Source organism: Aythya ferina (assembly GCF_964211825.1).
Source record: "Aythya ferina genome assembly, chromosome: 6".
Taxonomy (NCBI): Eukaryota; Metazoa; Chordata; class Aves; order Anseriformes; family Anatidae; genus Aythya; species Aythya ferina.
In genome coordinates, this window is record NC_140303.1 from 27,641,774 (window position 1) to 27,655,785 (window position 14,012).

The window sequence follows — 14,012 nt, forward strand, 5'->3', positions numbered from 1 at the left end:
TTATTCACACTTCTAGAAGTCAGCCCAGCTACACAGGACAGCTCACAGACCAAGCCATAGGGGAGTAAATACCCACAGCAGGTGAGGAAGGAGACCCAAGCCAATCCCCTCCATAGTGACAGAAGCAGACAACCTCTTTAGGTTACCTGACTGCCTGACACGTGAACAAAGGGAGTCAGATAACACACATTTGGGTTTGATCCAGCATACAGTACTTTTTTCTTCACACATTTAAGGTCTGTTATCTTTTTTCCCCTTATCTCTATAGGAACTCTGTTCCAGAATCTTATCTCCAGCCCTAATATTTAGAGAGAACCTTTCCTGAATTATTATCACAACCGTGTGTTTAACAAAATACACCCATTTAAGTCACAAAGTCACATACTTATTTAGACTGGGTAGTGACTGACTGGCATCTAATCACTTTGCAGTGCTGTACAAAAGCTTAACTGAAGCTCTTCCCATCCTAGAAAGCTTCTAGCTTGAAGACCAAATCCTAAAGATAGCATAGGCTTATTTACAGCCCTGAGTCTCGAGAACTTGGAAAGCTGCTTTACCCCCAGAGCTATATTTAAGCACCTGTATACATGTGAGTTCAATTATGCATCAAATACAGGTAGGATGCACTTACCAGGGTTGTTTTTTGTTTGTTTGTTTGTTTTTTTATCGTTGTAGGTTTTTTTTTCCTCCTCTCTTCTGAGTGAGAGGTGATTATAATACATGAATACAGACACTTGCTCTGTGATTTAGATCCTAGCCTGGTCAGTGCTTCCACACACCTGCTTCTTCCCATGCACCCCAAACGCATAAATGCTCAGAAAAATCAGTGGCATTCTGGCTGGCATTAGATTTTAGCATTGGCCTAAAAGAAAGCTTTCATACAGGCCATCAGGGACAGGGGGAAGCTGAAAAGAAGACATTTCACTTTAGGACACTGATTTATCATGAATCTCTTTCTATTTAGTACTCAGGGCTGCTCCTAAGATCACTTGTAACACATCTCAGAGGTCCTCATGCCACAGAGCAGACTTTATTAACAGCAGGTGCCAAGAACCAAGCAGTCTGGTAGAGCTCCCCCAGCAGCAGTTATAATGCATCAGAGAACTCAATCTCAAAAAAGTTTGAGGAATCTTTATCTACACAGCATCCTGTCTTGAAGTCACCCCTTAGCCCTTTTCTTCTCAAAGACCTGCTTATCCACAGTCATTAACTTAAGCTTTTTACTTTTAGTGCAAGCAGTTTTGCTTCTTATGATCCCAACTTTAGGAAGCTGGGACACCATAAAGCTGTTACCGGGTGTAGGCCATGGCCAAGTGCCATAGTTTGAGGGTAGAGTGCGCTAGGTGGGGAAGGATGAGGAAGCAGCACTTCCAATATTTCATTCCTGCCCTGTGGTAAGGGGCAGACATCTGGCTTCAGTCTGTCTAGAGAAAGTATGGGCTGGTACTACCAGCAGTTGGGAGAATGAGCCAGTCTAGTACCATCTATTGTATACGCTGAATATGCATGTCATGTCTTCACATTCAGGCTTACATGTAGAATGCAATCCTCATGATTTAGACACAGATGTGTGATTCAGTCACTGCAATCTAGAAAGTGAGACTTCTGAGCAAGACTGAGCAGATTTATCTCATCAGAATTCATCCCACGGATACTTCCCATTGTTAGTTAGGAAACTGCTCAGCAGTGAACTTCAGCGTTAAATTTTTACCCTTACCTGGGGTTCACAAATTCAAATGTGGGGAAAAAAAGACCAAGCAAACACCTTCTCTTCTGTAGCACAGTATCACTTACCCACTGCATCTGGATATAATCCTCTATAAACGTTCATTTACACACTGGTATCACTAAACTTTCAAGACGCTCTTACCTGGACTTGTCCCAATGTATGGAACAGCAATAAACACCCAAGTCTTGCACGCTTGGTGGGGAGTGCTTATTAGCTACCAATTTTACTATTACTTTTTTTTGCCTGACCCTTTCAGTGGCATGCCTACTGTAAGTAGAATGTGGAGTTCTTAACCAGTAAAAAAAAAACAAATCAAACAAAATGATAAATATTGCTTTATTAAATTACTTTTATACTTCTACAAAGAAAAATTTCTGATTTCCGTTATAGAATTACATGAAGAAAAATCATTGCTGTCTCCACAGTTATCTAAATTTAGATACAAAAAGGTTGTAAAAAGACCGGCCTATTCAAGTTACATTAAAAAAAGGCAGAGAATAGACAAGTTCCCTCAGGAATCTTGAGGCTCAGAAATATAAAGTCCTATAATACAATGAAATTAAGGATTCAGCAATGTGTTGAACAATTGTAAACTGTAACTGCACTAGTGGACCACATTATTCAGCAGTTTCCTTAAAGGTATGAACTGTGAACTGAACAAAAAGTGTAGCTGACACAGCAGACCTCATTTAGTTGCTCTCCCTTTTACACCCTCCAAGTTAAAGCTGTAAGATCAGCATTCAACATTTAAATGATAGGAAGGAAACTTGCCTCCATAAATATCAGAAATTCCTCCATTTCATTAACTATTTATATAAAGTAACTAGCTGTTACAAATCAGTTTCAAGTAAAACAGGTGGCTGAGGCAAAATAATCAAAATCAGATCATACACAATTTTACTGTAAATACAGTAATTTGAAAGGTAAACACATAACCATAGCACTGACAACGTATCAATGCTGCTGTGTTATAGACACGATGTGTCAGTAGAAAATTAGGATGTCTTTATTATCAAAATCGAGGACATTCATTCCAGTCTCTGGTAATTTAATCTTAGTGCAAAACAGATGCTAAGACATATTTAGCAAAAAAGGTGATATGTTTAAGGCCAAAACTTTGTTCAGTCATCACTATCGCTTCCAGATTCACTCAGCTGCAAGTCATTTCCTAAAGAAAAAAAAAAAGAGAGAAAGAGAGTCATCGTATTAGTCATTTTCAAGGAAACACTTTTCTTCTTTCGAGATTTTTCCCCTTTACCGATTAAAGGCTTACAAAAACTAATACCAGGCAGGCTGAGAGAGAATAAATGGGTGTCGATCCTAACTCCTCGGTGACAGAGCCTTAGAGACCACATTTCTACAATTTTAGAATCTTAGCAGGAAAGACATTAGCATATTTGCCACAAAAGCATTTAATACCACTGGATAACAACAGATGACACCTAGCTATCCTTGCTACCCACATTTTCATGTTTCATAAATGGGAACACTGCTGGTGAATGCAGCCTTACAAAAAAAAAAAAAAAAAAAGTAGGTGTGTTTTTGTTTTTTTTTTTTTTTAAACTTCTGAACGCACTCAGCTGTGCTGGAAAACAAAGTGATGTCTCAATCAAGAGCAGCAGTTCTTTGATGTACCTTTTAAAGATGTATCAGTGACCTACTATTTCAAACAGGTTTTGGAACAAGCGAACAAACAAAACATCAAAAGCAATTTTACCCAGCACTTTAATTTGGAGGCTATATATATATTTCAAAATGGGAAAGCAAGAAGAAAGACTACATTGTGCTTGCAATGGCTACCCATAAGCTTAGTGGGGTGGGAGTGAAGGAATCTTTCCAGGATCATAGATAATTAACAACAAAAAAATCAGCAGCATGCTATAGAGAATCTACATCGTATCAGCAGTTTCCCACATATTTTAAGAATTTCTTCCAGCTAGTATGCTTTTCTTCACCCCTCCCTTGCCAAACAGCCATGAAAAAAAAAAAAAAAGAATGCATCTCTTTCATTGAACAGAAGTGGCCTAAAAACAAATAAAATGACTAAAGCTGAGTAGGCACTGTATTTTTACATGCTCTTTCCTCAGCTACAGCACCCTTCACAGATCACTTTTGCAGATGGATAAAAGAACAACCTCAACAGGGTAAAACCAGCGAGACATTCAGATCATATCTTTTATTATCAAGCATATCATTTCTGCCAGAACACTGAAGTCTTTAACATGGCTGCATTTAGCCTTCCTTTGTTTTCCACTATGTCATCACTAAAGCTTTGAAAGTGGTACATGAAGCTCTGCAACAAAGCAGAAAACACTGTTTATATAAGACAAGAAGAGTGAAGATGGCTCTTTCCAGCAATCCATGAAGTACTACAGTAGTCTTTTTTTTTTCCCAATCCTAAAAAACAAAACATTTACAGCCATATTATTTTATATTAAAAAATTTTTGAAAGACATACGATACGGTCAAGAACGATTCAGGACAACACGTTATCCTGAGAAATAATATTTGAAGGCAAATAATGGCATTAGCAAATTAAACTTACGCATTTATCACTCAAAGGAAAACAAGCAAAGAGTTCTTGGAACTCCCAACCCTATTATTCACTACCTGCTCTGGGAGATGGCTGGAGTAAGAACAAGAAGATAACCTTCCAAAGAGTGACTCTGCAGCCTTCTAAAGTTATTTCAACATAGTTAATAAAAATTACACAAACTGTGTAACACTAGCCAAAAATACCAGCGCTTGTGAAAACCAGCAGATGGGAAAAGCCAGTACTTCGAGTTCCAGAGTTAGAAGTAATGCATTGGGATATATTTCAGGGTTATGAAAATGGGCCAGAAAGTTTCCCTCTCCCTAAAAAACACCTTCAGAGAGGTGGCAAAACAACAGAGCCTGCAGTCGGGAGTTTTCAGGTGGATTTGGTGCAAGAATAGAAATTTCATTTAACTAGGGCTCTGAAGAAGCATCTATGCTCCACTGTACTTTGCAGGCAGCAATAAAGTGGGGGAAAAATGTGAATTCAGTCTTCCACAGTGCCAACTGCTTATTAGCGATATCAGTTTACCACAGAATGGTTTGGGTTGGAAGGGACTTCATAGATCATCCAATTCCAACCCCTCTGCCCTAATCTGATGAAAGAGATTATACTGCAAATTATGTTTCCTAAACTTTTAGATCAGTGGCTGTAAAATATTTAATTGAATTCATGAGTTTCCCTGTCCCCAATAACTTGCGTAAGAGTGATCGGTGTTTCACAGATCTTGTTACACCAACACCACACAAATACAAAGCAAGTTTCATGACCAGCTGCTGTACCAGCACCAACTATCAAAAGAAGTGAAGTTGTATTGAGTGCTGTGTACATAAAACTCTGCCCCAGAAGAGTCTGTGTTGATTTTTCTTGGGAAATAAAGCCTTATTTAGCTTTTACTTCAACTAAAAGTCAACAAAGCAACATATGATCAAATATCTACAAAGAAGAGATTCATCAGTGCTACCATTTACAAACTGTTCTAAGGCAAGTCGTGAGCTGAAATGATCAGCTTCTGACAGGAGGAGGGAAGAATCCAGATTTTGGGGGAGGACCTTGCTGCTGAAGGTGAGGGGCAGCTTTGAGTCCTACCTCCTCAGGAATCCAGATGATGTACATCTGACAGAAGTATTTGGTTACCATGCCCTAGGACACCACCTCCTGTGTCTTCCAAGTTCCACAAAAGCTCAGCTGTATGATTTCTACGTGTAAGATGAAACTCTTCTTCCTAACCCTTCCCGCAGCCTTCTGCCTGCACGCAGCAAGCCAAAGGAGAACTTCACTAACTACCCAGCACAGCCCTGATTCTGCAGAGGTGCACAAAAACAGTCACGCACAGAAGCGGACCAACCTCCAACAGGATTAGACAAGCAAACTGCTTGTGCTGACATTTGTTGCTTCAATATTTTCATTTTTGTAAAACATTTGAGATGGAAGAGATGACCGCACAGGACCTCAACAGAGAACTCCTGCCATTCAAGCTGGAACCATGACCTATTCATTTATATTCCCCAGGTTTTGCTGTTATTTTCCCTCTCCTGCCAAATTTCCTCAACAAGCGAGCTGGAGAAACATTCTCCTTGAAAGTGTTTTTTTTTTTTGGTCTTTGTCTAGTTGAAGTAGGTTTTAAATGTTAAAAGTACTCAAGTTAGGAACAGATTTTTTAAGCAGTAAATAGATCTGTAACCATGACAGAAGTAAATGGAGTTAAGAATTAAATATCTGTGCAAGACAGACAAGCCCAAGGCTCGATGCTACAAAGGTTCCACCACAAGCACCATCAAGTCACCATCTCCCCCCATAATAGCTTTGATGTTGTCATGTTTTATGCAGCATTTTCTCACTATGACTGTTGAAACTAGAGGAGTTGGCCACCTGTACTTGTGAGTTTGTTTCTCAGTTGAAGTTTTGTCAGCTGGGATTTTGTCACTGGGGATAGAGCTTAATCTCGTTTTCATAACAGCTTTATTTAAAGCATGAAGAATGGGAAATCTCATTTGTGAGTAAGGGTTGAAATAAATGGCATGCTGAAGTTATGCAAATTATGAGCATGAAGACATTGTTCTTCACAGTGACAGTAAAATGAAGACAGTGTTTAGTTCTTTACCCATGAAGTCACAAGACCTTTCCATCTGATCTTATCTGTTAATGCAGTACACAAATAATCAGCACAGATATTTGAGTATTTAAATACTAGCTACAAAAAACACCAAACCTGTTCATGCTATCATTAAGCACTGAAGCGAAAGCAGACTTGCCAGAGTCTAGAATGTCAGTACAATCAGTTTACATATAAATGATAAACCCTAAAGTTCTTAGACAGCACACCAGGCTTTATGGGAATCTCTTCATGTTGTGACCCCGCAGCTAGGCACCTAATTAAAGATGTACTCACTTTCAAAGCATCACCATAGCTGAATACTCACAGCTTCTACATCTGAACACTCCAATTTAGGTGGCAAACTTAAGACCCCACCTACTGTTCTCACCCCCCTTCCCTGTCTAAACTCTCCTCTCTTTGGACTACACCAGGCATCCAATTCCAAGCTGCACAGCGACCACTTGAACAACATAGCAGCTCCTCTTCAAATTGCATTTTTAGTTCGTTGAATTGGTGGAGTAAGATAGCATCACCTGAAAGCAAACCATCTCCTCGCTTATACACAGAGGAGAGTTCGTTCTGCTATGCTGTCTGGTGGAACAGTGCCATGAATAATAGTAACTAAAGTAGCTAAGAATATACTATCTCTTCTGTAATTCCAAGTTCTGCCAGCGTAGTATCTTTCCCGTAGTTTTAACCAAGAAATTATAAGCATATGTTCTGGGAGTGCCCTGTTAGCTCAAGTATTTTCATTACAAAATTACTGTTCTGCAGTCCCAATGTATATAGCTGGGAAGAAGCCAGGAAGGCTTAGGAAATATTTTCAACTACCTCAGCTTTAATTTAGTATCTCCTGGGACCAAGAGCCTTCTAGTCCAGTGCCTAATTCAGACCTCTGCTGAACAATCAAACCCTAGCATCACTTCCCACAGTTTTAATTATAACAGAGACATACTTAAAAACAATATGGTTTCCTTTCAGCATCTCGATGTCTGGAATTGTGTACTAAGAAAAGAACAGCCTTTGTACTTACGTAGTGTATTCATCATATGACCACTGCTCTCTTGGGATCTGTTATGACTGGCATCTTTGTCAGGGACAGCCTGTTGTGGTATGGCAGACACAGTAGGCTGTGACTGCAAATACGGCATGGACAGAGGAAGAGAAGGCTTCGCTTCCTCGTCTTCAGAATCACTGGAACTATTTTCACTACTGGACGAAGAGGATGAAGAACTTTTAGAGTCAGACGAACTGTCAGAGCTGCTCAGCTGGTCCATGATACTGGCTTCTGCCTTTAGCTCTGTGAACGATACAATTTGTTTCTCAGTTAGCAGGCATCATAGTTGAAATATAAGAAAGATTAAAAAAAATAACAAAAATCAACAACAAAAATCAGGTACGTCAGTCAACACATTACAGCAACTCAAGAACAAAAACACTGCAGAAAACTCCAGAACAAAGAAAAGGGTACAAGCAAACATCTAGCCTGTCATGTGGTTGTCTTCCCCCAGAGCTTGGGCATTTTCTCCCTTTCAAGCCAAGCATTAGAACAAGAGTAACTGTGCACCCAAATGCTAACACCACATTAGCCTTTAATTTCTGCAGCTGGCAAGTCTTCTGTATTTTCCTCAGCACCCTGAAGATGCCTTTCACTGAGTAAGCACTGCAGTTACAATCACACAGATAAGTTAGCAGCAAGATGTCTGGAGCTGCACCCAAAATGCCTCCCAGCAGTTCAGCAGAGCAACCAACGCGCATGGACATTACGACATTTTGCTGAAAATGCAAAGCACACAATATCCGAGGGAGCCATTTACAGTTTGCTATTAGGAAAATTTCACCAAATCCTTACTCTCTTTATAGACTTGTGAAAAAAATAAAGCTAGAACAAGAGAAAGACAAGAAATACTGGAAGTTAACACATCAGTCTGACTCAAATTGCATTCTTGGCAAAAAACTCACCTGACTCTAATATTTAGGATGGCATGACTGGTTAGGTTGTGTTGCACAGTATGCATTTCTGATATATAATAGCTGAAGTGCCACACAGAGAGAGTTAAGTTTTGCAGAAACTGTACACAATAATTACACAAAACATGGGTGCTGCTGAAGGAAGAAATCTGAAACAGACCACTGAACCCTGCTGGATTGAGATTTTATACAGCAACTTGAAGAGTTATCCAGAGTGCAGAAGTTCATCATCACACAAAACTGTAGCTACCCAGCCAGTTGCTAAGACAGCCCTACAAACACTCAGAATACTTCAGGAACAGCTTTGATATAGCAGACATGAAAAGCAAATAGGAGGGGACCTCATCTCGCTTCAAATCTCCCCAATACAGAAGAACAGGTTGAAGATGAAAGTGATCGAGAAGAAAGATTGTTCAGAACTTAATCAAGTGAAGAAAGGAGAACAAAAGAATAAACTTCAACACAAACTTCCATGAAGCCTCCTAATTCTGTGTTATCAAAGGCCAGTCTAAAGGAAAAAAGGTGTTCAGGAAAACTGGAATAGCGTGGCTGTAAGTACAAGGAAAAACTAACCTGATGCCAAGGAAGAACAGAAAGTACAATAAGGCACCATATTGGCCAACTGACTCAAACGCAAGGAAAAAAGAGGTAAAAAGTTGGAAGCATCCTGCAGCTAGTAAGGGATGTAGAAGAGAACATAAGCTGATAAATCAAGCTAGAAAAGCTAAGGTGAAAATTAGGATGCAGCTAGCACAAAGATCAAGAAGTCACTTCAAAATTAGTTCTAGAGGACTGATCTACCACCCAGCTGGGGCCATAAGCTAATCAAAACGTAACCCAAATCCTATGCACTTAATGCCTCTTCCTCCCTGCTCTCACCTGTGACCAGTAATAAAGGAAAAAGCTTTAAGCAAAAGACTAGCAATTAATACCAAAAACTGAGGAATGGGATCTTTGCCTGGAATTTTGAAAGAACTTAATTCTCACAGAAAACTTAAATATTTTCAGTAAGGGAAAGAAGGGCTATACATACACCGGAGGACAAATGCAGAATGACCTTCCCCCCGCCCCAGAAAATGAAGATAGTAACAAGTTCAAAGCAGTGTACTTAAACAGGAATAGTCAGTTACACAACCACAGGATGAAGCATGATTAAGCAGGCAACACTTCTGAAGAGCCTGCGAGTTACAGTGGGTCGCTGAGCACAGTCCTCCTGTATCGTGCTGGTGCAGAAATGGCAAGCATTAAACTGGGACGCGATCCTATTTGGTCTTTTCGTATGAAAATACATACTGCCTGTCAAACATCCATCTTACTCGACTCAGCACTGCTAAAACCTTAGATAAAACTAACTCATTTTGGGCGCTACACTTTAAGTTTTTGGACTAGTTGGAAGACAGGAGAGTGACAATGATTCAGGGATCTAGAAAACTTAGCTTCTAAGGAAAGACTGAACCAGCTGGCATCACTTTGCACAAAGAATCAGAAAGCCATAGCAGCTATTGAGCACCTGAAGCACTGCTTAAAAGCAGCAGAACAATCTGGCCTATACCTGCATGATTAATATTAAAGTAGCAATGGACTTACTGTCAGATTTTATTTATTAGGAATAAGCTGAACTTTAAGGAGAGCAAAGCCTTGGATTAGATGCCAGAGGGAACACATGATCTGTCACCAGAGAGCTCAAAGAGCACATTAAAAAATATGTTAGAAATCTGACTTTAGGACAGAATGATGGTCTAGATGACCTTAAAAGGTCCCTATCAGCCCTGTTTTTCAGTTACTCTGCATTCTTTAGTAACCATCAAAATCAGACTGGCAGTACAAAGGAGTTTGATGTGTTTTGGCAGCCACTTTGGTGCCTTGCAACGTTCAACACTCCCACTCCCCCCAAAACAACCAAACACCAAGAAAAAGCATCATTTTATCCCAGGCACTCAGGTTCTTTGTCTTTGCAACTCAGGATGCATCCTAGTACTCTTCTGTAGTATAAAAATTTCTGGCCAGAGTTTAAGCCCCAAATGAAAAAAATCTTTATAATGACACATCTGAGAAACCTGCTTAAAGGAATTCAAAGCATCTCGGGAGATAGACATCAATTCTGATCAATGAAACTGCCACCTGGTCGTATTTCTCTAGCAAGTAATTACCACCTGCCATTTCCCTTGTCCTCCAAAGTAACAAGGCCTGCTCCTAAACAAAACACGAGTGTCTCACCAAACCAGTGTCTCAAGAATGCCGTACACAGCACTGTTCAAGGGTTGATTTATGCAGGCTTTTAGCTGTCTTTTCCACTTGAACATCATCTTTCACAAGTCCCATCCGGTAATTTACAGCTGGAGATGTAAAGCACCACAGCCTGTATGTTTGCTGAGCGCAGAGCACAGAACGAGGAGCAATGTCAGAACGGGAAGCGACTGGCTTGGTTTTGGGTTTCTGGGCTGCAAAACTACATGCTCGGTTAAAGAAGCAGCAGAAGAAAATCTATAAGACAGCAGTGAAACCCATTAGCTGAACAGTCCACCTGATTTTTAACCTTAGTAAGTCTCAAATACTCCTCAGTTATCATTTGAGCCAGAGCAATCACTTCCATACACTGATAAAGTGCTTATATAGTCAGCTTCTGGGACAAACCTCCTCTAAAAAACAAAGCTTGGCTCTTAAAAACTAATTGCTAATTAAGAGCTTACCTCGTTCAATGTCATCCATAGGAGAAGACAGAAACATCTTTTCTTTTGGTGGAGAATTTTTAACGTTGTTTGGAGTCTTGGTTGCATGTCGCATTTGCTGCTGTTGCTGCTCGATACGAGACTGGACCTTGCTGCTTCCTTCAGCTCTGTGTGCAAAAATAAAATGAAGTTACTCTAGATGACAAGATGCAAGGAAAAAGGCAGGAATACGGTACCTTAAGTTACGGAATTATTTGTCTCATGCTTTTCTAAATAGCATCAGTAGATTTCTAAGTATATTATTTTACTGGCATGTAATTAGATTTATTTTATTTTTAAATACGGTGCCAATAATTTGTAAACTCTTTGTTAGTTGATTTGTTATAATACCCAGCTACCCAGGAACACTTCATAGCAATTCTGCTGAAAGCAAGTTCTGTGGATTCAGCAGCAGAGAAAAAATAACAAACACGTATGGGGAAAAAAAACAAGCCACTACCATTACTGAAAACAGTCAATTAAAAAAAAATTTGCAAGTCAGGATAACTACTGACTACTGGAAGTAGGGAAACTACTTTTCCAAAGAGATTTTTTTTCTCCTCTGTGTTCATCAGGTAATTGTTACCACCTCTTAATAACAAGACATCTTTTAGTCAAAGAAAAAAATCCTATTTCTTCTGCTGGTCAGCACTCAGAAGCTGCAAAGTCAGTGTGTTGAGCAGAGGCCTTTTACCCTGCTGAACAAGGCTGGGGACCTTCTAAAAATGCTGTTTTGATAAGAACAGTCATGGGCTGCAGCATCACACAATGTAGACCCAGGAACAAACTGATTTTCGTAATGATTAAAGGATAGCTGCTGCTCCTGTAAAACACCCACCTCGTTTTTTTCACAGTGATGTTGCTGCTGAGTTTCTCTAGGCGACATTCTCCAGTGTCATGATTGATAATTAAGATACATTCTTTTAGGTAAGGCTTCTTTGAGCCCTTGAACACAGTCACTGGTGGAGTTGAGCCCTGTTAAGTCAGAAGAGCCCAGCAAGTGTTACTACTGCAGTCTTTTTTTGTTGTCATAAACAGAAAGCAATCCATTAGTGATGACAAGTTCATTATAAGTAATCACTGCTAGCTTTTAAAAACGTTATCAGTGAATTCAAATTAAACTCATCCCAGCCAAAAGCAGCTGGTGACTGACTGGAGAGGGATTTCACCTGGCTTAGCTGAGCATTTAATCAGTTTCACACTTATTTCCAAAGGAGAGCACGCTCACTGCAGGGCTCCTTTTACCAAGAGGGGTTTCAGTAATCACATCAGCAGAGCAGTAAAGCATGGCAGGTAGTAAATTTTCCCTTTCCAGTCTTTCCTGCTTTAGAACTGCACTACAGCAGTAAATACCAAGGGGAAACTTGCAGTGCCAACATCCACACGAAGCTCTGCTGTGTACGCAACACTTCAGGGTCATCCTACAGCATATTTCCAATGCAGCGAGTACACTTAAAGCTACAGCACAGCTGCCCAACCTGTAGGTCCTCTGCAACTTCACTCTTTTAGAGCAATTATTTTTACACTCTTAAGTGTTACACTGTCAGCTGTGAAACAGCATTAAAGCTTCATCTCCTTCTGTACTCGGCACGTATTTATTACAAAGTCAGCCCTCCCCTTGTGCCTACCATGCCTCAGCCACCCCACTCACCTCAATATTTGGCAACGTTATTGTCACCTGTTCCCCCTTGCCAACCTCCAGGTCTCCTTCACAGGATGTATCGATAGACGCAGGCTTAAAGTCATCTAAACAGACAAAACAACTTGGTTATTTGCAGGCTTTTCAGCAGACTTATAAACGCAGACACCTTCTGAGCAATAGAGCGCTTGGAGGCTATTAAGCTAAAACCTTTTTCTTGCTAGCGTGTCATCTGCCATTCCCCCAAACAAATCACTCCACAAGTCAGCAGAACTCTGGGGCAAGCTGGTTTCTCTCCCTATTCAGCGTAAACGCTAACTACCACCTTCCCGATAAAATTAGGAGAGTGCTTTTGGGTGTTAATGGACAGAAAGCTGAACTAGCCCTGTTCTACTGCAGAAGATAAATCCTCCCTTCCTTCCAGCAAAGCAGTAAGTAGCTCTTGAAAGGAGCTACTCCCCCCCTCTGCTCTGCTCCCGTGAGACCCTCCTGGAGCCCTGCATTCAGCACCAGAAGGACGGGGGCCTGCTGGAGCCCCTCTGCTGTGGGGTCAGGCTGGGGGAGCTGGGGCTGTGCAGCCCGGAGAAGAGAAGGCTCCGGGGAGAGCTTACAGCAGCCTGCCAGTGCCTAAAGGGGGCTGCAGGAAAGCTCAGGAGGGGCTTGAGGTTAGGTATAGAGAAAAAACTCTTCCCTCAGAGGGTGGCGAGGCCCTGGCACGTCTAAAATCAGTGGAAACGCACAGAACGCCGCGAGTTGCCAGCCCCACTGCCTGGTTTCACTACATGGGGCTGCACCTCGGCACGGCCCCATAGGGAAAGGGATGAACCAGAGCCCAAACCCTCACTGGGAATGAGGCAGGGTGCTGGCTGGCAGCTCCAGCAGCGGGTGGGTGACGCTTTGGGCTGGTTTCGGGACCCCGCTCCCCGCTGTCACCCAGCGCCCCCCCAGCCCCATAACCCGCCCCGGAGCCACCCCCGGTACCACGGGGGCCGAGCCGAGCCCCGGCGCGCTCACAGCGGACGGTGTGGAAGGCGCAGCGCGGCTGCTTCTCGAAGGTCTCGCCCAGCTTCAGCACCCGCTCCTTGGGCTCCAGGAGCGGCGGCGGGGCCGCGCCGTTCATGGCGGGGGGGGGGCAGCGCTCACACCATGCCCGGCACCGACACCGGGACCCGCACCGGGACCGGGACCGGGACCGCCGCACAGCCCCGGCGCCGCGGGGGCGGGGCCTCGCCGCCGCCCGGCCACGCCCCCTCCGCGCCGAGGCCACGCCCCCATCTCACTCTAAGCCACGCCCCCTCTCGGCTCGCTGCCGGCCTATCCCCCGCCAGCCG

General features: G+C 42.1%; 1 protein-coding gene across 2 annotated transcripts; it reads right to left on the reverse strand.

The window, feature by feature from the left end:
• Positions 1-2,051: 2,051 nt before the first annotated feature.
• On the reverse strand, positions 2,052-13,901 carry EAF2 (ELL associated factor 2). Of its 2 annotated transcripts, none has more exons than XM_084523006.1 (6): positions 13,663-13,901; positions 12,694-12,788; positions 11,881-12,017; positions 11,025-11,170; positions 7,397-7,663; positions 2,052-2,897 (listed from the first exon to the last, which is right to left on the reverse strand). In XM_084523006.1, exons 1-6 carry the CDS (start codon positions 13,799-13,801, stop codon positions 2,851-2,853), a joined length of 831 nt encoding a protein of 276 aa, XP_084379132.1. In that variant the 5' UTR covers positions 13,802-13,901; the 3' UTR covers positions 2,052-2,850. The 2 variants fall into 2 exon arrangements, with proteins under 2 accessions (XP_084379132.1, XP_084379133.1); XM_084523007.1 differs by having other exon boundaries at positions 13,696-13,899.
• Positions 13,902-14,012: the final 111 nt, after the last annotated feature.